The 26869-nt window shown below is 40.1% G+C and overlaps 1 protein-coding gene across 2 annotated transcripts in view; it reads left to right on the top strand.

Moving 5' to 3' along the window:
* Positions 1–356: 356 nt before the first annotated feature.
* Positions 357–26869, top strand: part of PPP1R13B (protein phosphatase 1, regulatory subunit 13B) — a 50454-nt gene continuing 23941 nt past the window's right edge. The window contains exons 1-3 of one of the 2 annotated variants that reach the window (XM_008576587.1): positions 357–504; positions 10793–10912; positions 17931–18007. In XM_008576587.1, coding sequence (XP_008574809.1) covers positions 357–504; positions 10793–10912; positions 17931–18007 — 345 coding nt within the window. The remainder of the gene's footprint in view (positions 505–10792; positions 10913–17930; positions 18008–26869) is intronic. The other variant, XM_008576594.1, reaches the window with a different exon arrangement.

The raw sequence follows: 26869 nt of genomic DNA, 5'->3' as shown, positions 1-26869 counted from the left end.
GGATCGCAACCCTCGGTGTCACGCCCACACCGCGCTCAACCAGTGAGCGGACAGGTCTCTATATGGGATCCGAACCCTCGGCGGGAGCGCCACCGCACTCCCAAGCGCCGCACTCTACCGAGTGCGCCACCGGGCTGGCCCCCCCTATTCTTTTCTAATACTCTTCTCTTTTGGAATTTTCCCAACTTGTCTTACTTTTTTATTTTTCTGCATGAACTTTAGAATCAGCTTATTTATTTCCAGAAACTACTCCTGTAGGCATTTGGGGAGAAGGGGGTTGGAGGGGTCAGTTTAAATTCATAGATTAATTTCTTTATAAGGAATCTAAATTTTAGCTTTAATCTTTTCTCTTACAGATGATATTAACCGTATTCCTTAGCAACAATGAACAGATTTTAACAGAAGTTCCTATAACACCAGAAACAACCTGTCGAGATGTTGTTGAATTTTGCAAAGAACCTGGAGAAGGCAGTTGCCATTTAGCTGAAGTGTGGAGGGGAAATGGTATGTATTAGCTTCTATAAAGATTACTAAGCACATACAGTTTAGTATTTATCAAATGGAAAATATTGCTCCTGCTTCTTAGTTTTCTATGATAAAGAATTGAGTAATTAAAATAAAAACAATTACATTACATGGGGATAGGATTTCGCAAAATGCTATTTGTAAGAAAAGTAATGTGTTATGTGATTTGATTTGAGGTAAAATCTCCAGGGAAGGTAGACCCAGCTCTTGTGTGAGGCCTTTCTTCCTACTGCTACTAACCAAGTGAGAGTTCTCTGTCCTCTGAGACCTTACAGAGTTTTGTCTAATACACGTCAAATTGTTCATTGACTTTTCTTTTCCCTTCTGACAGCTTCATGAAAGCAGAAATATTGTGTTTTCCTGTGTACAAAGCCCTGTAAATAGTAGGCCCTCCATAAGTATTTCTTTATTAAATTGAGAAGAGTAAAATACTGGGGCTCACATTGAAGGAACTTGTCAGCTAGCTGGGCAGAGAAGATCAGTGGAGGTAATATGATTACTGAATACAGAAAATTCTACAAAATAATTTAGACTCTAAAGAAGGGGTTGAACTTAGATAAGATAGGGTGTACTAAGTAAGGGAAGCAATGTGAACGGAAGAAGAGAAGAGAGAGAATGTGGTGTGCTACTCAGACAGCAGAGGGACTGGTATTGCAAGAAGGTAGTCAGCAAAGCAGAGAATGGACCAGCTGGTGCAAGGCCTTCAGCACCGGCCGGGGGTGGGCCCTTACTGGGCATACAGAAAGAAGGGTTTGTGTAGATTTTTAAATAGGAAATGACACTCTGAAAATAATGCTTAGAGGAAATACATCTGGTAACTGTGTGGTATGTGTGAGTCTGTGTTGGACAGGAAGAGAACCATCAATTGGAACATGTTTAGTTTGAGGTGGTAAGGTATTCAAATGGAAGTGTTTAAAGGGCACTTAGAGGTAATCCGGTTTTTCTGTCTCTGTATATTTGTCTATTCTGGACATTTCATATAAATGGAATCATACAATATGTAGTCCTTTTTTTTTTTTTTTTGACCGGTAAGGGGATCGTAACCCTTGGCTTGGTGTCGCCTGCACCACGCTCAGCCAGTGAGCGCACCAGCCATACCTATATAGGATCCGAACCCGCAGCCTCGGCGCTGGCAGCACCGCACCCTCCCGAGTAAGCCACAGGGCCAGCCCATGTAGTCCTTTTTTGACTGGCTTCTTTCAAACTTAGCATAATGTTTTTCAGGTTCATCCATTTTGAAGCATGTATCAGTAATTCATTCCTTTCGTTGCTGAATAATATTCCATTTTATGGCTATACCACATTTTATTTATCCATTCATCAGCTGATGGACTTTGGGTTGTTTCCATGTTATATCTATTATGAATAATGCTGCTATGAACTTTCACATACAAGTTTTTGTGTGGACATAGATTTTTATGTCTCTTATGTGTATACCTAGGAGTAGAATTGCTGAGTCATGTTGTAGTTCTCTGTTTAACCTTTTGAGGGACTGACAGACTGTTCTCCAAAGCAGTTGCACCATTTTACATTTCCAGAAGCAGTGCATGAGGGTTCCAGTTTCTCCAAATTCTTGCCAACACTTGATATTATTTATTTGATTTTAGCTATCCTAGTGGGTGTGAAGTGGAATCTCATTTTGGTTTTGATTTGTATTTCCCTCATGACTAATGATATTGAACACTTTTTCATGTGGCTATTGGCCATTTGCATATCTTCTTGGGAGAAATGTCTATTCAGATTCCTTGCCCATTTAAAAAATTTATTTTTTAATTTTCTTTTTGAGCTAAGCAGACATGAATGATTTACCCATTTTTTAATTGGGTTATTTGTCTTTTTGTTATTGAGTTGTAAGAGTTCTTTATGTATTCTAGATACAAGTCCCTTATCAGCTATATTATATGACTTGCAAATATTTTCTTCCAAAGTCTTGTGCTTTTAATGTTATCCTTAGAATTCAGAGTAAAGACTTTAAGGATGCATTGAGAGAAACTTGACTTTGATAAATATTGGATTATTGCTAAACTAGAGGTCCTCATTTGCCATCCTGATGACAGCTACAGGAAAGGGGCTCTAATGTGGGTCCCCTGAAAAATGTTAGGCTTTAACGTTAGGCTCTAACATTTTTGGAGCCTAACAATGTTTGTATATATATAAAAAACAGTGTTTTATATATTTAAGCAGTTGTAATTAACATTTTTTAGAGGACCCACATTAGAGCTTGATCATTCCATCATTGTTTCATCGTCTCTCTCCTCTTAGCACTTTGGCTCTTACTTGTTATCACTTCTTTTTTTTTTTTTTTTTTCCTTTTTGTCTTTTTTACTGACTGGTAACAGGATCGCAACCCTCGGTGTCGCGCCTGCACCGAGGACCGGCAACGGGATTGCAACCCTCGGTGTTGCACCCGCACCACGCTCAACCAGTGAGCGGGAACCAGTCTCCACATGGGATCCGAACCCTCGGCGGGAGCGCCGCCACGCTCCCAGGCAGCGCGCTCTCCAGTGCGCCACCGGGCCGGCCCAATCACTTCTAATTCCTTATCTGCCTCTCCCTTCTCTTTTACTTAGCTTGGAAGGGAATCCAATTTTTGTGTAGGTATTGAAGCCCCAAATGGTCCATGACCGCTTGAAAATGCTTATCTCCCTTATGTGAATCATTTGGTTGGTGCCATCCTTGTCTCCAAGCCCATCTTAACCATAACCCTTGGCTTTTCCTCATCAGGGATGAGTGCTACCACCCCCAGAGCGCAGAGAATCAGAGCATAGTATATTTGCCATGGCTTCTGTACATGCTATTTTCATAGTCTAGAATAATCCATAGGAGCTTGGCTAGCTTCTATTTATTCTTTGCCTCCCATTCTTCCTTGAATCCCAAAGGGTGTTAAGTGTCCCTCCCCTATACTCAAATACTGTCATAGTATTTTTTAAAGCATAATCTGGTAGCTTTCATCTCTCTCTTGTTGAACTAAAGTTCCTGACAGCAAGAACTTGTCTGTCTTTTCACCATCATATCCTCAGCCTGTTGCTCATAATGGGCACTTAATAAATGGTTAAATCAGTGAGTAAAATGAGCAGGAAAGATGGATCTAGGAAAAGGAGGAGAGATCTTCTAGTGGATGCAATTCAAAGCGAGAGGGAAAGCACTCTAACATTCTTTCTCAATCATGCTTGTTACCCTGGAGGAACCCTTAAAATGACTTTCAGTTCTCGTGGAACCCTTGCATAAAAATTGTTGCATCTATAACTCATTATATTAACAAAATAGGAATTAAAATATAAGTATTAACAAAATTAGGATGATCGGTATGTCCCAGGTATAATAATACAATAATTATCGATGCTTTTGAGTAGAGAATATTTCTCTATGGATCTGTGTATTAGTTTGAAGCTGCCATAGCAAAGTACCATACAGACTGCGTAGTTTAAACAACAAAAATTTATTTTCTCACAATTCTGGAAACTAGAAATCTGAGATCAAGGTATCAGCAAGGTTGGTTTCTTCTGAAGTCTCTCTCCTTGACTTGTGAATGGTTGTCTTCTCCCTGCGTCTTCACATGGCCTTCCCTCTGTGTGTGTCTGTGTACAAATCTCTTCTTCCTATAAGGACACTAGTCATACCGGATTAGGGCCCACCCTAATGTCGTTTTAACTTAATTACCTCTTTAAAGCCCGTATCTCCTTTAGTCACATTCTGAGGTACTGGAGATTAGGACTAAACATATGAATTTGGAGGGGACACAAGTCAGCCTATGACAGTCTATTAATTTGGCCAGTTTATTCTCCTACTCTTTTTGTGGTTCCCTTCCCCATGCAGTTGTCAACTCTAATGCAGATCAGTAACGTAGGTAGAACCTTTGGTTTTTTCCCTTTTGCTAAATTTCCTACTTGATTTTTTACCTTATCCAAGAATGCCTGAAAGTCTTTTCATAGATTTCCATTATATGAGATATTAATGAAATATACTATAAATTACATGATATATGTAGGGTAATTTTTTTTCCACTTAGAAACAAAAGTGATGTTTCAGTTACTTTTTCTTATAATTAAAAAAAATAGTGGAACTTAGCTTACTTTTCCTTAATCTTTCTTTTTCAAAAATTTTATAAATTCATAAAGGGAAACAAGAAATTTTTGTTAAATAACAGGCTTAAGACAAGATGGTATTTAATTTTTAAGTTATAGTTAGATGTGGTAGATTTAAATAAAGGTTGTAATTTATTTTAATTAATTTTAAAAGTTTATAAATTGTAATTAACATAAAACATGAAATTTTATTGACAATGATGATTAGTAAAGTAACTAAAAATAAAGCTACAGGGCTGGCCTGTGGCTCACTTGGGAGAGTGTGATGCTGATAACACCAAGGCCACAGGTTCAGATCCCTATATAGGGATGGCCGGTTAGCTCACTTGGGAGAGCGTGGTGCTGACAACACCAAGTCAAGGGTTAAGATCCCCTTACCCGCCATCTTTATAAATAAATAAATAAATAATAAAAAATAAAAATAAAGCTACTAAAACTATAAACAATATGAATAAAAGTATGGCCCAAGACACAATTTTATACAAAACTGAGGGATACCCTTTACCAATAGGCTAAATATAGACCTTACAGATTAAAAAGGCAAATATACATGTTTTTTAAAAATATTTTTTATAGGCCTGTATATATAAAAAATGTTACTTTCAAAACTAAAAATGTAGAATGAAATTTACTTCTTTAACATTCAACTTGTGATTGTTTTTTTGCTATGCAAATACTCAGTTCTGAGTTGAACTTGAGCTACACACACACAGATTTCATTTTCAGCCAAGATGAGACCATTTCTGTCCTTGCCCTGATGTTTATTAAGTAAAATGTATCTACACATATAAAGCGTATCTACACATATAAGAAGGTGGAAACACCAGCAGCACTATGCTTGTTGCATTTCTGTGAATGACAGGATTTTCTTTACAGAAATCTAGAACTTATCTAGGAGTACAGAGTAAATCACACCTTGACTGCATGCTTAGATTGCAGCTCACATAGTTTTCTTCTCGTCTCAATATCAAGTTCTCAGACTGAGCCAAAGACTTAGAGAAGGGATATCTCACCCAGCCACAAACTTGTGTTAAAAGGAGGAAAAATACTGTTTGGGTTTGTTTTGCAGCTCTCCCAGGTGGTTTTTCACTAGCCTTGGGACTTGCTGATATCCTTCCTCACATTGAAGCTAATCAGCAGAGAGAACATTTCAAAAATCCTTTTTTATTTCTGTAAATTGAGATAAAATTCACATAGTATAAAAATCACCATTTTAAAGTATACAGCTCAGTGGTTTTTAGTACGTTCACAATGTTGTACAACCATCACCAAAGTCTGTACCTCCCCATTCTCCTTGCCTCCAGCTCCTGGCAACCACTATACTACTTTCTGACTCTATGAATTTGACTATTCTAGGCACTCATATATGTGGAATCACACAATATGTGGACTTTTTTGTCTGGCTTCTTTGACTAAGCATGTTTTCAAGGTTCATCCATGTTGTAGCATGTATTAGTACTTCATTCTTTTTTATGAATGAATAATGTTCCATTGCATGATATATCATATTTTGTTTATCCATTTATTGGTTGTAGGACATTTGCTATAACAAAATACCTTAGACTGGTAATTTTTTTTTTTTTTTTTTAAAGATGACTGGTAAGGGGATCTTAACCCTTGACTTAGTCTTGTCAGCACCATGCTCAGCCAGTGAGCGAACCGGCCATCCCTATATGGGATCCGAACCCGGGACCTTGGTGCTATCACCACTGCACTCTCCCGAGTGAGCCACAGGCCGGCCCTAGACTGGTAATTTTTAAACAATAGAAATTTATTGTTCAAATTTCTGGAGGCTTTGAAGTCCAGTATCAAGGTACTATCAGATTCATTGTCTGCTGAGAGCTCTCTGCTTTATAGATGGTGCCTTCTTGCTGTGTCCTTACATGGTGAAAGGGGTAAACCAGCTCCCTTGGACCTTTTATACAATCCCATTTGTTTTTTTTTTTCCTTTTTGTCTTTTTTTACTGACCGGTAACGGGATCGCAACCCTCGGCGTCACGCCCGCACCGGGGACCGGCAACGGGATCACAACCCTCGGTGTCGCGCCTGCACTGCGCTCAGCCAGTGAGCGGGAACCAGTCTCCACATGGGATCCGAACCCTCGGCGGGAGCACCGCCACGCTCCCAAGCAGCGCACTCTCCAGTGTGCCACCGGGCCGGCCCTATACAATCCCATTTGTGAGGCAGAGCCCCATGAAGGCAGAGCCCTCATGACCTATTCATCTTCTAAAGGCCCCACCTCTTAATACTATTATGTCGAAGATTAGGTTTCAACATATGAATTTGGGGAGGGAGTACAAACATTTAGACCATAGTGGGTTTTTCCCCCTTTTTGGCTCCTATGAATAATGCTATCCAAGTGTTTGTATGGGCATATGTTTTCAGTTCTCTTGAATGTGGGCATAGGTCTAGAATTCTTCTCTTTATCTTATACCTCATCTTCAAAAATTGCCACATTGCGGGCCGGCCCGGTGGCACACTGGATAAGTGCGCCGCTTGGGAAGCGCGGCGGCGCTCCCGCCCGAGGGTTCGGATCCCACATACAGACCGGTTCCCGCTCACTGGCTGAGCGAGGCGCGGGGGCAACGCCGAGGGTTGCGATCCCGTTGCCGGTCCCCGGTCCGGTACGGGGGCAACACTGAGGGTTGTGATCCGTTGCCGGACACGGAAAAAGACAAAAAAGACAAAAAAAAAAAAAAAATTGCCACATTGGACTGCAAGACATGTTTGTGACACACGAACACTAGTAAAATATGAAACAAAGACATAATTCACAACTAAGTAAGAATTGCAAAAATATGAAAATTTTACAATATAATTTACTTTTAACCTACACAATCCAAGTTTATTAATGTTAACAAGAGCAAAGAACTGGCGGGAGGGGAGGTGGGGGATGAGCTCATGAGGTGTAAATATTCTCTCTCTAGAATGAAAAATTCCCTCCAATTTCCTATTGCAGGGATAGAGCTTGTTTGCTCCTATAAGTCAGTCACCAACATGTAAGGAGGTGTTGGGGAGATTGTGGGGAGAGGCTGATGCCATCAGCCTGCTATCTTCCCCTCCATGCAGTACCATTTTCACCAGTTACCAACTGCCAGATTGAGAATGAGCTTGGCCAAGGGAACATGGTCGTCCGTGCACTACCATACAGGGCTGAGACACCACTACTGAAATTGCTAACAGGGTGCTTGACTGTTGTCCATCACTGCAAGTGCTAGCATTGCATGCCATGTGAAGTTCAAAAAATGCTCAATTTTTTTAGCTATGATACCTCATGGAACTCTTAGTTACATCTCGTAGAACTCTGGGGGTCCGTAGAATCCCAGTGAAGAAACCCTGTTTTATAGACTGAGAACATCATGGGTTTCTGGTTAAGTAAGGCAGATAAAATATACATGTACACAGATTAATCTTTGTCCCCTCCTGAAATTACACTAACACAACAATAAAGGGATAAAATAGCCTAAAGCTACAGGGTCAAAGAACAGAATGTGATATCATATAATATTTTGGAATACGCAACATATGGACAAGTGGTGAATGACTTAGCAGACCCCAAAAAGCTAAAATCTAAGGTAGCATTATGGAAAGAGGGTTGATTTGTGCCACAGAGGCTAGTAAAGGTTAAGAAATCTCAGGGTTTAGTGCTTTTGTTTTTTTTGTTTTTGTTCATTTTTAGTTTATTAGATAAATATTTTTTTATTTTTTATTTTTTAACATTTGTGCATATTTGTGGGGTACAGTGTGTTGTTTCAACACATGCATTGATTCAATATTATACATTGATTCACTTAGGGTAGATAGCATAGTTTTGTATCTGCTAGTCCATTACTTGGTTTTAGTGCTTTTGAAAATGGTCGGACTAAAAACAGGATTGGCTGAAATCTATTAACCAGTCTATCCCCCAGATCATTCTAGGGTTTTTATATGCTAGTTTTGTAAACTCTTTTTTCATTGTGTTTCTTAAGAGAGCATGTGAGTTGATATAAACACTTTGACTGTCTAAAAGATTAGTTAAAATTTAAATTGAAAATTAATTAAAGCGATCTTGCTGCATATACTACATTCACCTGTATGTAGGTTGATAATCTGGCTGCCTTTGGATACAGTTCTTTGGACTTAGTGGGCAGGTTTCTACCTTTGCACGACTTAGAAGCTGAAAAGAACACCACCAAAATGCCCCTGGAAGTGAAGGTGTGAGATCCAGTTATGATACTGGTTTGTGTGGATCTTTTTTTTTTTTTTTTTTTGGTAAATATAAGCACAGGTTAGTGTTACAAATTTTTATGGCATTCAGGGCCAAGAAGGAGAAGTTGGGATTGCAAACTTATTGATCATACATCTTTGGCCTTCTGTCTTCTACTTGGATTAAAGTTAGTTGAACAAGGTAGCTTGATAACCATATGAGGTTTCAAGTCTGTGTGTGAAATTGAAGGCAACAATGAGAATCCTTCTTGCCTAAATAACCAAAATAGACTTAAAAACTAAGGACAGTGGATATACAAGATTTAACCAACCTGAAGAATTAAGATTGGCCAAATTGGTGCATTAGGTTGTGATTCGAAGCACCCCTTCTGCTTCAGATTGCTAAAAAAAAAAAAAAAAAAAAGTGTAGAGAAAATATATAAAAACTAAAAAGATACTCTCACGTTAAAAAAAAAAAAAGGCGACAATGAAGGTAAACATCCCTATGCAACTGCTGTGGAGCAAAAGTGTAAGACAGCAGTGGAACCGAAGCTGTAGGTCTGCTGGCCTCTGCTAGAAGCAGGCAGCAGGGCTGAGAGTTGGGATCCTGTGGAGCAGTAGGCCTGAAGGTGTGCTGCACCTGAGATAAGCCAAGGCCAGGCTTATTGCCACTGGTAATAATGAGGATTAAAGTATACAGTGCCTGTAAAGTACTTAGAACTATGTCTCACATGGGCACGAGGGTAAAAGGGGGAACACAGAAAATGTTATTAATCCAAGAGAAATCAGAAAAGGATGGGGGTGGGAAGAGGACTCAAAATAAGATGGGGGAACTAAATCCAAAAATGTCTGTAGCCATTTAATAAATGATGCTGGGACTATTGATTATTCAAGTAGGAAAAAATAAAAGCAGATCTTTATGTCATACACAGAAATAAATTCCATAAAGTCAGTGAAAAGGAATACTTTAAAATTTGTAGAGGGAACATAAGAGAATATCTTTTTGACCTTGAGTAAAGAAATATTTATTATGCAAAAACTTAAAATTGGAAAAGATTAGTAATTGCTTACATTAAATTTTTTAAACTTCTGTACAAAAAATATACCAACAAAACTAAAAGACAAGTCTATTAGTATCCAGAACTCTCTGAAATAGCTAAGAAAGAGGCAAGCAACTGGATTTTTCTTTTCTTTTTTTTTTTTTTTTTTTTTTTTGGGCTGTCTGTTTGCCCATTAAAAAAAAAAAAAATTTGCCAGCGCCAAAAAAAAAAAAAAAGGGCAAGCACCGGGTTTTTTTTTTTTTTTTTTTTTTTTTTTTTTTTTTTTGGCAGCTGACAGATTTTTTTTTTTTTTAATGGGCATACAGACAGCTCAACAGAAAAGAAAAATGGAATGCATTATAAACATAAAAATAGTACTTTTAAATTTAACAACTATGTTAGTATTCTCTTCTAGAAATTGGTGAAGAGATATTCTGTGAGCTTTGCTTTCTTAAAAAATTTTGAAATGCATTTATTTAATTCTATAGAATTTAATTTTTATTATTTGGTAAATTTTGGTCTCTGCAAGTGCTGGCAGACATTCACATTAATATTGCCTGAAGTGCCAGGAAGTGTCCTGTCCAGCCTTTGTGCATCCAATTGTCATGTGTAACATTTTAATGAAAAACATGGCTTGGCCAGTTACATTTTTCTGAAGAATGGGAGGCACACTGCATCCTGATAAGTATGGTAAAGGGCATATTTTCAGTGTTCCCTATTAATGTTGCAAAATTGCTTTAATGGATACTTCTTCTGTTTGTTGCCTAAATTATTTCCCATTTATATTCCTTCTTTTATTCATTAAAATTAAAATGTAATGCTTGCAGAAAAAAATCAGTGCTTGTAATATACTTGAATATGAGTATGTGTACGATTATTTAACTTCATTTTCTATTTATTTTTTACTTTTGGTTGGAGTCATTTTGTTTCTGGAATAAGATGAGGTCTTTTTCCTAGAGCGTCCCATACCTTTTGATCATATGATGTATGAACATCTGCAGAAGTGGGGGCCACGGAGGGAAGAAGTGAAATTTTTCCTTCGACATGAGGACTCCCCAGCTGAGAGCAGTGAACAAGGTAGATAAACACTTCCTTCCTCATTTGTTAATTTTTGCCGTAAAAGTTAATTTAAGAGAAATAGGAATAAATATCAAAATGAATTATTCACACTTTCCCCCCTTCATTCACAAGTGGTGTGAGGGAGGGCTGGTATCTTGTGTTTCTGTGCCTTCTGTGCTTCTTTCTCAAGGACCCCTAGACAGTCAGATAACGCACTCAAACACGTAAAGGGACATGCTGTTTATTTATTTATTTATTTATTTTATTTATTTATTTTTTTAAAGATGACCGGTAAGGGGATCTTAACCCTTGACTTGGTGTTGTCAGCACCACGCTCAGCCAGTGAGCGAACCGGCCATCCCTATATGGGATCCGAACCCGGGGCCTTGGTGTTATCAGCACCGCACTCTCCCGAGTGAGCCACAGGCCGGCCCCGGGACATGCTGTTTAAAGGGATGATTTTTGATAAATACCTTTTGTGATGGGTCAAACATCTAGATTTTAAAAATAAACTCTTTATGTTTAGAGTGGTCAGGGCCTTTCTAAGTGTGACAATAAACCATAGAAGATAAGACTGATAAATTGTTTAAAAACGAAAACAAAAAAGACTGCATGGCAATAACCATCCTAAACAAGGTCAAGAGACTGGGAAACATTTGTAGCTCATATTGCAGAGGGCTAATTTCCTTTACATGTAAAGAGTTCCTAAAAATTGATAAGAAAAAAAACAGTAGTACAATAATGGGAAAATATGCTCATGCAGTTCACAGAAAAGGAAATATACATGGCCCTAGGTTATATAAAAAGATGTTCAGCCTTACTCCTGATAAAAAAAACTGCAGGGAAAACTACACTGAGATACTATGTTTGACCTGTCCTATTGGCTAAGATTAGAACATTTAATAGCACAGTGCTGACAAGGAGGTTGAGAGACAGGCATTCTTCTGCATTGCTGTGGGGGTGTCAGTTGGCAACTTCTGTAGAGGGCAATTTAGCAATAGCTATTAAACACATAAATGCCTAAAACCTTTCATCAAGCAATCTCACTCTGAGAATTTATCCTAAAGTTGTGCCCAGACAAATACAAAATGATATATACAGTGTTACTCATTGAACATTGCTGGAAGGGACAACCTAATGCCCAATAGGGAGTCAGCCTCACTAAATTATGGTCCATGCCCACAGTGGAACATTCTGCAGAGACTCTGCTCTGGCTCAGACCATCTCCTAGACATGTTAAGTGAATAAAGCATGTTACAAAACAGTGTGCATACTGTGCCACCTTTTGTGTAAAGATGACAGAAGAATAGTCATGTGTGTGTATCTGCTCTTAAATGTATAACATATCTTTGGAAGCATCTATAAAAAACTGGTAATGTGGTTAGCCAGGGGCGTGGGGAGAAAGCAGGATGGAGAGGACAGGGTGGTGCAGGACAGGGAGGGAGGGTTGTTCATTGCACACCATTTTGTTCCTTTTAAATTTTGAACCATGGGAATAATGTATTACATATTTGTGAATTAAAATTTAAAGAAAATAAGGGAATCTTCTTTTTTTTTCTGAACACATATACACTATATAGTTAAGAGATCTTTAAATTTTTAGTGATTATGGATTACTTCTGATATTTAAAAAATAAACTCAAGACATATGAAAAGACATCCTTTTGTAAAAAGAAAATTCCCTTATTGCAAGTTATCCCTCTTTATTTGTATTTTCTGTTAAAGGAAATTTTGCGCCTTGGATGAGCTACTGTCTGCTTTAAAATCATCTTTCCCCAGCTGTAAATATTGTTATAATGCTGTGTTTTATTTATTTATTTTTTATTTTTTTTATTTTTTTCCTTTTTGTCTTTTTTCGTGTCCGGCAACGGATCGCAACCCTCAGTGTCGCACTCGTACCGGACCGGGACCGGCAACGGGATCGCAAACCTCGGTGCTGCGCCCGCACCTCGCTCAGCCAGTGAGCGGGAACCAGTCTGTATGTGGGATCCGAACCCTCAGCAGGAGTGCCGCCAGGCTCCCAAGCGACGCACTGTAGCAGTGCGCCACTGGGCCGGCCCTATAATGCTGTATTTTAAAATACTGCTCCTGATCATGTGGAGTCAGGACACCGAGGCTCCAGGTGCAGCTCTTCATCCACTTTTACTTTAGACAAGACTCTTCCTCTCTGGAAAAATCCTCCTGAGAAGGAAGATTAGACTAACCTACAGTTAAAATGCTGTTCTAAAATAGAATAAAAATAAAAAATAATAAATAAAATAAATAAATAAAATGCTGTTCTAGTGCTAAGGATTTATTTTAACTTGGTACCTGAGCTCTGCAAATATCTATACTCTTCCCTTACCTAGCTATCCTTAAATAAAAAGTTTTATTTTTGCTTTTATTGATGTAATATGTGTACATAACCCCTAATGTTTTGGGGATGGGACCTGTTTTCTTCTTGCTTTATAAAGTTTAGAAATGTGAGGGATTACTTAAGAGAGTGTCTAGAGTCGTAAGGAAGGTGACAGGACTGGTTGTCAGGTTGACATCATCGTCATGCCATGTGCTGCTCAGTCTGTGGCGACAGAGTAAGTCCATGTGAGATAAGCGGGCATAGCTGGCGCTGAGCTGCATGGTATTGAGGAGATAGCCCCAGTACAGACTGGGGCTTGAGAAGGACGTCCTGCAGGAGATGGGGCTTGACGTGGACCTTGAGGAGCAGAACTTGAAGGGGAGTGTGCAGAGCTACCGCACTCCAGGCAGGGGATTAGGATGAGGGGAGCTTTGAGAGGTGCAGTGAAGTGTGTGGTATCAAAGGATACCCCTTCTCACCTGGAGCTGGTGCAGGAGATTGGTCAGGACTGGATGAAGTGTGTCGGACCACTTTCATTGTTACGCAGGACTTTGAGCAGAGTCCCTGCTTCTGTATTTAACACTCCTTAGGGCCGGCCCCTGTGGCGCACTCGGGAGAGTGCGGGGCTGGGAGCGCAGCGACGCTCCCACCGCGGGTTCGTATCCTATGGTGCACTCACTGGCTGAGCCCGATGTGGGCGACACCAAGCCAAGGGTTGCGATTCCCTTACCGGTCATGAAAAAGACAAAAAAACAAACAAAAAAGCCCAAAACACTCCTTAAATTAGCTTTGATGGCATTTGTAATGTGACCTGACCTATGTCTTCAGCCACATTATCCCTTCTTTCTCTCTTCCAGTCTCATTCATTCTTACAAATTCATTCTCTCTTTTGTGCCCTCAGAATTCCATCTCCCCCCATCTGTAATGCTCTTGCCCTCTGCTTGTGCTCATGGATACTCTGCCTCTCAGAGCTGAAGAGAAGGATGGCAGAGAGAGCAGCTCACGGGGGTGTTGTGTTCTCTGCTTTGTCTTGCTTTTACTCGCTGGATTTCTCTCTCCAACTTATATTCTGAGGAGCCAGGTTTAGGCCCAAGGCTCATAATTCTTGCTAAGGGCAAAGCAGTTATCACCAATTGATATTATTTAAAGGGAATTACATTTGAATGTTTATTGTGTGTAGAACTATAGGATATAACAAGAAGGAAAAGATACTCCTAAACTAAAAGGGGTGAGAATTCTCTATTTAGAAGCCGGAGGAGAAAGTAGAGGAGATTTACTTCAATCTCCTTTACACGGGAAACAGCAATTTAGAGCAGTAAATAACTCAGTGAAGGTCATACAACCAGCTAATTGCAGAACATAACCTAGAACCCAGGAGGCGGTGCGGTAGAGTTAGGAGACAGGCCGCCTGAGTTCAATCCTGGGCTTACTGTTTACTTAAGACAGGACCTTGGCGGGTGACTTTACCTCCCTGTGCCTTGATTTCCTTGTCTGCAGGGTGTACATTGCCTTGTGCAGTTGTGGTGAGGGTTGATGAGATGTCCTTGTGAAGTGCTTAGAGGGGGGTTGGTGCAGAGTAAGTGCTCACTAAATGTCAGGTTATTCTTCAGTATTTTCTGACTCTGAAATGCAAGATCATTAACTTTCTTCTTTACCATCAAAGATGAAGTGACACTTGGTATAATTTTAATGTTGTGCCTTTATAGTATTCTAATTTCTTGATAGTTTGTTGTTTGGAAGAAGTAGCAGTTGAAGAATTTTTTTCTTTTTTTTTTTTTAAGATGACTGGTAAGGGGGTCTTAACCCTTGTCTTGGTTTTGTCAGCATCACGCTCTCCCAAGTGAGCTAACCGGCCATCCCTATATAGGGATCTGAACCTGAGGCCTTGGTGTTATCAGTACCACACTCTCCCAAGTGAGCCATGGGCCAGCCCTGAAGAATATTAAATTAACCTGAATATCTTACTCCTTAAAAAATACTAAGAATAACTAAGAATTTAACTTACCTTGTAAACTGATAGTGGCATAAGTTTCATAATCTTTTTTTTCATTATTGCTCTTTTTTGAACATTTTATTCTTACTTGTTCCTCATCCTTCCCCCATTGGATATACCATATATACATTTATGTACTATATAACTTTGCTTTATACATAAAAAGTGTTAACTATTTTTTACCCCTGTATTTTATCACCCACTTTGATAATGCATGGTTTAAGGTGAATCAGTACTTCCATAATACAATTTTTCTTCAAATTTTTCGAATAATAAGAAATGAATAGAAGAAAAAAAGTTTTTCTATTTTTTTTTTAAACCTTCGATTCATCATCCTGTATAGTGTAATATATCCTAGCACAACAGAGTGGGCTTTGGGGTATGATAATTCTCAAAATAGCATCAAGTAAAAGCTGGGGGGATGGGATGAGGTAGGAGCAGGCATACAGCAACTCAGAGACATTAACTTGTATTATTTCTAAGTCACCTACTACAGAACTGTGCATCACACTTTATGTTAAAAATATGACAGGATATATGAAAAATTTTTCCAGTTTAAATTTGATGCCTTTTTAAACATTTTTATTTGTATGAACAAAGGGGAATTCATAAAGACTGCCAAATTTGAAATGATGTCCCATCTCAGTGTTAACCCTAATATTAGCGAAGATCAATTTTTTGCATCCATTTTTTCATTACTTGATAAATTCTATTTTAGTCTCTTCTAAAATGTCAAAGCCTTTTTGAAAAAAATCTTATTTTGGGGCTGGTCCGTGGCTCACTTGGGAGAGTGTGGTGCTGACACCAAGTCAAGGGTTAAGATCCCCTTACCGGTCATCTTTAAAAAAAAAAAAAAAAATTATTTTTAATTGTGGTAAAATACACATAACATTAAATTTGCCGTCTTCACCATTTTTAAATGCCAAAAGCCTTTTGATAAGTCAATTTCAGGATCTGAGATAGAATGTAAAAAGGTTTTGTTTAAACAATTTTATGTATAAGAGATTAATTTTTATCAGTTTATTAATATATATATATTTTTAACATTCTAAGATGATGTTGCAGAGCAGTTGGGGGAGAGGGGATGGAACCAGAGTGGGAGAAGGAGGCAGGAGGGAGAGCGTGGTTGAGGCCATGGCATCCCCCTCATTCCTGCAGAGGAGACGAGGGGGCTTCCAGCGGTGGCTCGATTATCACCACTGGGCTGGTTGCAGATGTTAGGAGGGTGTGACCAAGGCTCTCGGCCCCCCAACTCCCAATCCTGGGGCATTCGTGCAGCGGCTTGGTGGTCATTTGCTAGGCTGGTTGTGGGTGTCAGGGTGGTGTGGCTGAGGCCCTCAGTCCCCCACCACCCCAGCTCCAGAGCCCAGGGCACTTCCTGAGGCTTCTTGGTGGTCATCACTGGGCTGGTTGCAGTTGTTGAGGGGGCATGGCCAAGGCCCGAGCCCCCCCACTGCCCTGGCTCAGGAGCCTGGGGTGCTTCCTGTGGCAGCCTGGTGGACATTGCTGGTCTGGTTGCGGATGTCAGGGGTCATGGCTGGGACCCCCAGCCCTCCCTATTCCCTGGCCTGGGAGCCCAGGGGGCTTCCATCCTTCTAGGTTTTATAGATGTTCTTTGGTGATGTGAGACTGTTACTAGTTAATATCAAACTTTGTCTTTGATCTATTGGTATTTTGTTTTTCTTTCAGTTCTGTGTTGGATTATTTGCTGTTCCCACCACTTAAACTCTGTACTAGAACTAATTTGTTGTCCTTTGCTTATTTCTAAAATGGAGGAACTTCCTCTGGGGACCAGCATTTGAGCCCTGTGGTTGAGCTAAATTGCTGCTTTGCTGCTGATTCCCTGGGGAAGGCTTTTTGTGCATCTCAGGTTTTAATTTTTGACTTCCGGGTCTTGTGAGTTCCAGTATACCTGGGTTGTGTGGAAACTCTGGTCTGGGTCTGAGTCTTTAGCAAACTGCATCCCTTACAGTTCTATATTACTGACCAGTCTCCACTGAATGGTTCTGTGCTGATTGGGGGCAGATCAGCTGTCCATGCTGTGTCCCAGTGTTCCTCGAGTGGCCCGTCTATCCCACCTCCTGCACTCCAAACACTTCCCATGGGACAGGCCGTGTGCTGGTCCCTTGTGATGACTCACTGGCCTCTGAGTGGCTCCTTTTTTCAGTTGTTGGCTCCTCACTCCTATGTGGGTCCACGGGAACCCTGTGGCCTGGAGGCCACCAAGGTCCACCTCTCCCCTGCCACCTCCAAGCAATTTCATATGAAAGGCACAGCTGTGGATTTTGCCAGCTCTTGCTCCGTGTGCTCACCAACTCCAGACTTGAAACGGCCAGGATTCAAGATGGTGGCAGCTATCCTTTCTTTCTCTCATCGTGGCTTCTCTTGCCTTCGTGCACTCCATGGGTCTCTCCTCCTCTTCCCCTGAGCTCTGGAGGCCCCAGGTTGGCTGTTGTTGCTTTTTAATAGTTGTAAATTGGTTTATTTGTGGGAGAGAGTGACACTGGGGACCATCTAGTCCACCGTCTTGGAAGCCTATAAAAGATTAATTGTAAAACACCTTTTCAGCTGTACTAAGTCTTGAATTTTTCAGCCTGGTATTTTACTCTTGAGTTCAATAAATATTTGAATAAATGAAGAAATAGGAGAATATGGTTTTTTCTCCATAAGTATGTCTTTTAGTAAGTTTGGTCCTTTGATTTCTTTAGGTGGCCGTCAGACCCAAGAGCAAAGAACTCAGAGAAATGTAATAAATGTACCTGGAGAAAAACGCACTGAAAATGGGGTAAGTAATAGTGAATTAAAGTGAGTTTTTTAAATTGCTCTTTACAGGTACTAATGGGTTTGGGTTATAACTCATTATTGAAGAATTATTTTTGGAGTAGAAATTGTCATTTCTATTAAATATTTCAAAACATCTCATGAAGTTATAAAGAAGTGGTCACTGAGTAGTTTTACCAGTCCACACTGTGGTCCATGAAGCAGATAGTGCCTTGATCACAGCAGTCCCTCTGACCACCCCTCACACACTGCTGCCCGCTTCCTCTCCTGGAGCAGGCAGGGCTGGGCCTCCATGCACATGACTCTGGCTTGGCTCTGTGAAAGCAGGCGGTTTGGTCTCTGGACTCAGAGTTGAGTAGGCAGACTTGCTTTGTATTTTCATTGTTGATGTCTGATCCTTATGTCGGGTTTTGAAAGACAAAATGGATAGGTGGCTGAAGTCTTCCTAACAGTTGACTCGGAGAGCAGTAGCTTCCTCTATCACTATGGTGTGGAGTTGGAAAATAGGTTCAACATTGATTGCAGGTGAGGAAGACTATGGAAGGGTTGGTTCTTTTTAAGAAATGTTGGTGTGTGTTGGAAGAATGAGCAGATGGGGAAATTTTCAAGCTGGCCTTTTCTGGAAAAAGGTGTGTGAGAAGCCTGTGTACAGTTCACTGGCTTTGGTACTTTCTAGCTGAATTTGAGCAAGTTACTTCACCTCTCTACTTTCCCAACTTATTATTATTGAATTGCTATTTTAGTTCTTTTACTGGCTACCTTTGTGACTAAGTAATATACTTAAATCTCTGTTTTTTGGACTATCAACTTTATATGGTACTCTGGACCTTCCTCTTTCCTTCCCACCACCTCCCCTTCTCCATGTTCCCTTCCCTCTTTCCATCTCTTTCAGCTGTACCAGATTTTTATGTTGTCAAGGCTGACAATATTTGTGTACTGTTATCTAACTATAATTAAGCCTTTTGTACTTTGTCTATGCATTGGTTATAAAGTTGAAAACCATTTAGTAGTTTTATTATTTTAGATTTTGCAGACATTATCCACTGCAGAGCCATGTAGTATACTAGATTATATTTTCTTCTCTTTGATTTCAGTGTCATAATCCTTGTGCAACTTAGGGAGAAATATTCCTGATGTCAAGATTATAAAATCTCCTTCCTTTATACCCCAGTTTCTAAAGATCGTTCCATAAATCCTCTTCTCGGTTCTGACTTCTGACATACTTGTTCACTCCAAACCTAGAGCCTCTATAGAGTTCTCCTAGGCATATCTGCTTTCAGGAAGTCTTAAGAAATAGCGATACAGACCCCATTGATAGAAATTTTGATTCAGTAAATCTGGAGGGGGGCCTAGAAAACTCCCCATATGACTATGCTGCCCTGCCAGATTTGGGAACATCCAGGTACAGGCATACACTATAGTCAACATTCAAAACTAACTTGTCCAAAGAGGTTGGAAAATCCTTTTGAGTACTAAGATTTACTATGACCTGAACTTCAGGAAAGGTGAAATAAACATATTGAATAGGTGTTGCGTTGAGGTGGGGTGTGTGTATATATGACATACAGAAAGGACTTAGAAGGAAAGGATTCCAATGGTATAATAAAGTGTATATACCAGTTTGAGGTGATGGGTCTGTGATCTTGTCTTCCTTGAAGTTGTTTTCTGTTAACATGAAGATAATGTATTCATTTTAAGGCCTACAAAACTTAAACCTGAAACCAAAATTAAAAATGTGTTTGTACCCTTTATGTGAGCTTGTAATTAGAGGAAGGTATGATACCTAGTCTAGAGAAATAACTTTGTGCTGGAAGCATTACATCAAAGATGTTCTATATTTTATGGCATACACGCCTGCCTTTTAAGCCTAATGATACATTACCTTGTAAAGCACTTTATTGTCTACAAAGCACTTTTACGTGCATTTTTAAGTTAATAAGATGTTAAAAACGTCTTTCCCCAAAAATGTTTTTGTGTATACCCTGGATTTAGAATGATGGCATGCTAAACCTTCTGCCTGTGGGCTGAGACAGCCAAGAACACACCAAGCAGCAGCTGTGAGGGAAGGAGTGAGCGTGGGTTGGGAGGGAAGGGCAAGAGGCTGGGTTGCTGTGATTCATGCCCATTAGCAGCTGCTGAGGCAAGAGGCTAGGCAGGTTCTGCTCTCTGAAAATTGCAAGTCAACAAGTCAGCTTAATCCATGTGCTGGTTTGACTTTATGCTGTAAAGGCAAATTGATTTATTCCTGTTATATATGCCTGTGTTGGGGTTTCAAGACCATCCCCAGGTTCCATGATTTGCTAGGAGGACTCAGCATGTATTTGTACTTAATGGCTATGATTTACTGTGGTAAAAGGATACAGTGCCAAATGGCGAAGAGAGAAGGCACATTCTGCTTAGTGTCTTGGAAGCACATTTTTTCTTTTTTTCTCAGCCAACCTGGCTTAAAATCTGAGTTAGTTTTTCCTATATATCCAATAAATGGTCACGGTCAACTGATCCTGCTTCCTGAGTTTTCTTCTAAGACCTTTATAGATTTAGCTTTTATATTTGGGTCTGTGATCTATTTTGAGTTAATTTCTGTACATGATATGAGATAGAGATCCAAGTTCATTCTTTAGCATGTAAATATCCAGTTATCTCAGCACCATTTGGTGGAAATATTATTCTTTCCCCATCGAATTGTCTTGATACCTTTGTCAGATTAATTGACCAGAAATGTGAGGATTTCTGGAAGCATTTATTATTAATATGGTTACTCAGCCTCCCTGTTTTTCATATGGTATCTAGGACTCAATGTTGTCTATTGTCTCCCAAGCCAGATAACATTTCAGTTGTCTAGAGAAAAACGTCTAGACTTCTGCCACTGTAGGAGAGGCAGTCACCCAGGAGCATGGCATTGGGGAGGAGATCTAGGGATTTAACTGCTTCTTAAATATCTTTCACTCAATCTGCCTTATTTTAGATGCCCTCCATTTCATTCCCCATTCCAGAAGGTACATGGGGTTGCCAATTCCTGAAGCTTTAAGATGGTGTGATGTAACTGGGTCGTTTATCCAATTTCACTTCTGCCTTGAGGTTTGTCTCAGACATCCTAGTTCAATTATTTCTCATCCATTCTCTTGTCAGCTTCCAAACATTTTTGTCGTCTCCACTCCTGATAGTCATGCTTCTATGATTTTATATTATTTAAGGTCAGAAATCCCTTTATTATAATTTAGTGGAGTTTGGGGATTTAATTAAGATTAAATAACCCTCCATTTTGAGCAGAACTAGATGTGGATTTCTTTTAATTTCTCTGTTGAGTTTACTGGTTCTGAGGATTGGTATCTATCAACAATTCTGGAAGTTTCTTTTTTTTTTTTTTTTGTCTTTTTTTTCATGACTGGCAACGGATCGCAACCCTCAGTGTCGCGCCCGTACCGGACCGGGACCAGCAACGGGATCGCAGCCCTCGGTGTTGCCCCCGCTCCTCGCTCAGCCAGTGAGCGGCCGGTCTGTATGTGGGATCTGAACCCTCGGTGGGAGCGCCGCCGCGCTTCCCAAGCGGCGCACTGTAGCAGTGCGCCACCGGGCCGGCCCTGGAAGTTTCTGTACTATTATCTGTACAGGTATTTCATCTTCCACATTATTTCTGTTTTCTTATTTTGGAACTCTGATTAGACATCCATCTTTTATTTTACTCTATTTGTCTCAATTTTTTTCATGTTTTTTTCTTTGTCTCTTTGTACTATGTTCTAGGTACTTTTTTTTTTTTTTGTCTTTTTCGTGACTGGTAAGGGAATCTCAACCCTTGGCTTGGTGTCGCCCGCACCGCGCTCAGCCAGTGAGCGCACCGGCCATTCCTATATAGGATCCGAACCCGCGGCGGGAGCGTCACTGCGCTCCCAGCGCCGCACTCTCCCGAGTGCGCCACGGGGCCGGCCCTAGGTACTTTCTTAAGATATATCTTTCAGTTAATGAGTTCTATCTTCAGCTGTGTCTGCCTGTTTAGTACATAAAAGGTGCTTTTCATATTATTTATTATGAAAAGACAAGACATAGTCTGGGAGAAAATATTTACAAGTCATATACCTGATAATGGACTTTTATCCAGAATATTTAAAGAACTCTCAAAACTCAATAATAAGAAAACAACCTGATTTTTTTTTTTTTTCAAAGATGATCAATAAGGGGATCTTAACCCCTGGCTTGGTGTTGTCAGCACCATGCTCTCCCAAGTGAGCCATGGGCCGGCCCATTTATACCATTTATATCCCATTTATTTTTATATACTAATCTCTTACTACAGAAAGTAGATCAGTGGTTGCCTGTGGACTTGGAGTATGGGGATATAAGCATAAGACAGCCAGTTATCTATAAACTACAATTTAGTCACTTCTTGGGATGATAGCATAAACAAGAGAAGTTATTATCAGCTAACTAAATGATCTTTCTTTATAGAAATCTTAAAAGAAACATTTAGTTTATATGAGAATATTGTTCCTATCCAAGAAAAGAAATTCCTTGACACCCATCTCTCAAGAAAAATGATCAGAACTGAGGTTTTAAAATTAATTTACGGGGCCGGCCCGGTGGCGCACTGCGCTAGTGCGCTGCTTGGGAAGCGCGGCAGCGCTCCCGCCGAGGGTTCGGATCCCACATACAGACCGGTTCCCGCTCACTGGCTGAGCGAGGCGCGGGGGCAACACCGAGGGTTGCGATCTCGTTGCCGGTCCCGGTCTGGTACGGGGGCGACACTGAGGGTTGCGATCCGTTGCCGGACACGGAAAAAAGACAAAAAAAAAAATTAATTTACTCTCTCTTACAATTCATTTATATCTGCTTATATGAAGTTGTCCCAAGAAAGTCAAAGATGGAGTTAGGCTTTTTTAGACTTCCTCTGGAATAATATGAGCAATGACAGACAAGCCGCCTCAGCTACACTGCTTCCCTCCAAAGCCCTTCAGTGCGCTGCTGTCAGGAGACCCCGGCTCTGCTGCTGACCCACCACGTAAGCCTCAGAGAGCCAGTCCACCAGCTGCCCAGAGCCTCAGCTTTCTCATCCTTAAAATAAGCTAAAGAACTTTACTCCTAGGATTTTGTAAACATCAACTAAGATAACTGTAATCTCAGTTATATATAAATGTCTGACATGCAAAGTGCTCATTATATGTTTATTGTTGAATTGCTAGAATTTAGAATTTGTTAAAAAATAATGAGTTCTTCCTATCTCTGAAAGTGAATAAACATCCTGAATATCAGAACAATTGTATCAGAGATTCATTAGAGAATCAGGAAAGACTTAAGGAAGCAGATGGCATTGCTGCTAGTTCTTGAAGGATAGGTCGAGTTTAGGAAGTGGGGGAAGGGCATTGTAGACAGCACCAAGAACCTGAGCAAAATAAGGATGTGGGAAAATACTTGTTCCGGAATGGAGAAGGAAGCACGGATGGGAGAGATGGCATAAAGAGCACTTGAGCAACAACCTGTACTTAGGACAAGGTGGGCTTAAATCAAAGACGATGTGAGGTTTCTGGGAAAATGCTGAAGCCATTAATAGAAGTAGGGAATTTAGAGAGGAAGCCAGTCTTGGTTAAAAGTAAAGAAAGGAGTTTGGTTGGAGAGAGGTCAGGTGGATGGCTAGACTCACCGATGGGCAAGGTATGTTCTCTATATAAACTAAGTGCAAATAGGAATGAGCAAGACAAACCGTTCAACTATTCCACATCATCTCAGTGAAACTTGAAAGTTAGAGAATTTTTTTTTTCTTCAAATAATAATACAGAGACATTCTTCTCTATTATAACCAAAGGCAAAGTTATTTGGCTGAGTATTAAAGTCAGCATATCAGGATTAGGGACATCTGAAGTGACCCATTTGCCAGTAGGTGTCTAATTGCTGACGAAATCCACTAGTTTTTTCCATTAACTGATTACCGAAGAATGTATTTTAGGCATTGAGGAAAAAAGCACCATTTACAGTTAAAACTTCTGTTGGTTGCACAATAACCTATCTCCCTTAAACATAGGCACTTCTCTGGATTGTGACAACTCTGGAGCAGCAACTGAACTCCTGTAAGGAGTGAATAATAGAATGGCAGGATTGAAGTGTATAGAGTCCTCTTAAGATTTGACCGTAATGGCCGTGGTGGTTTTTAAAATGTCTGCAAATTTTTGACTCACCTCCCTTCAAAAGGTGGAGCTTAATTTCCCTCTTGTCCCAGACTTAGTGGCTGGTTCTAACAAACAGAATGTGAAAGAAGCGATGCAGTGTGACTTCTGAGACTAGTTCATGAAAAAAATAGCTTCCCCCAGCACTCTCTCTTGGACTGCATGTTCTGGGGGAAACCAGCAGCTTCATGAAGAGATCTACTTGGGGAGGGACTGAGGCCTCCCACCAGCAGGCAGTGCCGACTTGCCAGCCATATCAGCGAGCCATCTGGGAATCAGATCCTCTAACCCAGATCAGGCCTTAAGGTGACTACAGCCCTGGTTGAGGTTTGACTCAACCTCGGAAGAAACCTCAAGCTAGAACTACCTGGCCAAACTGCTTCTGAATCCCTACCCACAGAAACTCTGAGCAGTAATGGATGTTTATTGTGGTTTTCAGCCACTAAATTTAGGAATGATGTTACTAAGCAATAGATACATGGCTCATGAAATGAATAAAGATAGACTGTTGATTCCCAAATCATTTTCACAAATATGAAAATATATGACCCATGAAAACATGAACAAAATAAAGATGGACTGTTGACACCCAAATCATTTTATGAATATAAAATATATGAATTGAACAATGAAGACATGTTTATATAAGTAGTAAACAACATATAAACACAATTGATACATAAAATGCCATGTAATGAAAGTTTGCTGTATTTGCCAAAGGAGGAAAGGAACACTTCACAGTAGGGGTGGTTGGTGGAGGTAGGATGCAGGAGAGTCATGCTCTGGAATGACTTTTAAATGTGAATTCATCCTTTTGCATCATTTTCTTCACCAGTTTTTCAACCTTTGGGGAGGTTGCATTCACACTGAACTTAAAAATAAAAAGTTGCCGGTCCCGGTCCGGTACGGGCGCGACACTGAGGGTTGCGATCCATTGCCGGTCATGAAAGAAGACAAAAAGGAAAAAAAAATAAAAATAAAAATAAAAATAAAGTTATGAACAGGAAAGCATCTTTAGGGTAGAAAAAGCACACAAGGGAGCACTTCAGAGCAGGTGGTGCTAGCACATGTGCCCAGTAGAAGAGAGGCATGGAAGATGTAGACGCCCCCTGCTTCAACCCACTCGGCGTGTGTGCACAGAGTGAAGGCAGGCCATTTTGCATTCATCCAAGCATGAGGCATGGTTCACAGTTGTACCCTGTTCTTTTCTATCACCAGGGACAGTTGGGTTGAATGAATAGGTGTTTATTTGCCTGGAATTGTAATGTCAAAATATCACTTCTTATAGAGTGTTTATTTAGTATGTTTTTGGATGAAAGGGTCATTATACCAAAAAAAGAGTCTGAAAAACAGCATAGATTTTCAGGAACAGCTATAGTGAAGAGTCATTAACTGAATAGATATTGCTCAAGGTAAGTCTGTAATATGAATCCTTCTGTTTTCATAGGTAAAATTGCAATTGTAATAGCTCTTTAAAAGAGCCGTTACTTTTTGACACATATTGGCAAAATATTTTAATAGAACATTAAATAGAAAGCAAAACTAGTCTTCTTACTAATATTTGGAAAGACTAAAATCTACAAAAACATATCATTAGTGGTTTAGGGTGGAAGAAGTATATGTTGCATAAGTTGCATAACTGTCTACAATGGTTTGTTTGTTTGTTTGTTTGTTTGTTTGTTCATTCATTCATTTTTTATTTTTAAAGATGACCGGTAAGGGGATCTCAACCCTTGGCTTGGAACACCACGCTCAGCCAGTGAGCCAACTGGCCATCCCTATATAATCCCCGAACCTGTGGCCTTGGTGTTATCAGCACTGCACTCTCCCCAGTGAGCCATGGGTCGGCCCTTACAATGGTTTATTTTTATTATTGTATCACCAGTTTAAAAATTCTATTTAAAACATTACCTGAGGTGACAAAATACATTTGATTAAAGGCATATTACCACTGAGCTGTGATCAAAAGCTTTCAGATATAATTATCAAGTGCATTGTTGTTGTTTCTTAATATCTTTAAAAATCTAGTTTGATAGCATGTTTTTCTTTTCTTATTTTTTGGGGGGTAGCTGGCCAGTGCTGGGATCTGAACCCTTGACCTTGGTGTTATCGATACCACATGCTAACCAACTCAGCTAACCAGCCAGCCCTGATAGCATGTTTTTCAAACATACTTTATTTTGATAGCTTTCTGAGTCGTGACTCATACACATAATTAGTACAGATGAGAGATGAACATGGGAAGTAAACCCTCTTTCCATAAATAACTTTTAGCAAATCATGGGCTATCTTATTTATTGAAAATCTTAACATAGGACGGGTTGATAGTGTAATTATGGACATATTTATGCTTACTTTTTTTCATTACTTATCGAAATACCATTTATATGGAATTCTTTCTCTGCCAACAGATTAACATTTTATTCTAAAAGCAGGTAATTAAAAGTTAAACTTTGGGCCGGCCCGGTGGCGCACTGGATAGTGCGCCGCTTCGGAAGCGCGGCAGCGCTCCCATCTGAGGGTTCGGATCCCACGTACAGACCGGCTCCCGCTCACTGGCTGAGCGAGGCGCGGGAGCAACGCCGAGGCTTGCGATCCCGTCGCCGGTCCCCGGTCCGGTACGGGGGCAACACTGAGGGTTGCGATCCGTTGCCGGACACGGACAAAAGACAAAAAGACAAAAAAAAAAAAAAAAAAAAAAAAAAAAAAAAAAA

Source organism: Galeopterus variegatus, unplaced genomic scaffold (genome assembly GCF_000696425.1).
Source record: "Galeopterus variegatus unplaced genomic scaffold, G_variegatus-3.0.2 Scaffold62, whole genome shotgun sequence".
NCBI lineage: Eukaryota > Metazoa > Chordata > Mammalia > Dermoptera > Cynocephalidae > Galeopterus > Galeopterus variegatus.
Note: the sequence above shows the minus strand (reverse complement) of the source record. Positions and strands in the feature narration are given on the sequence as shown.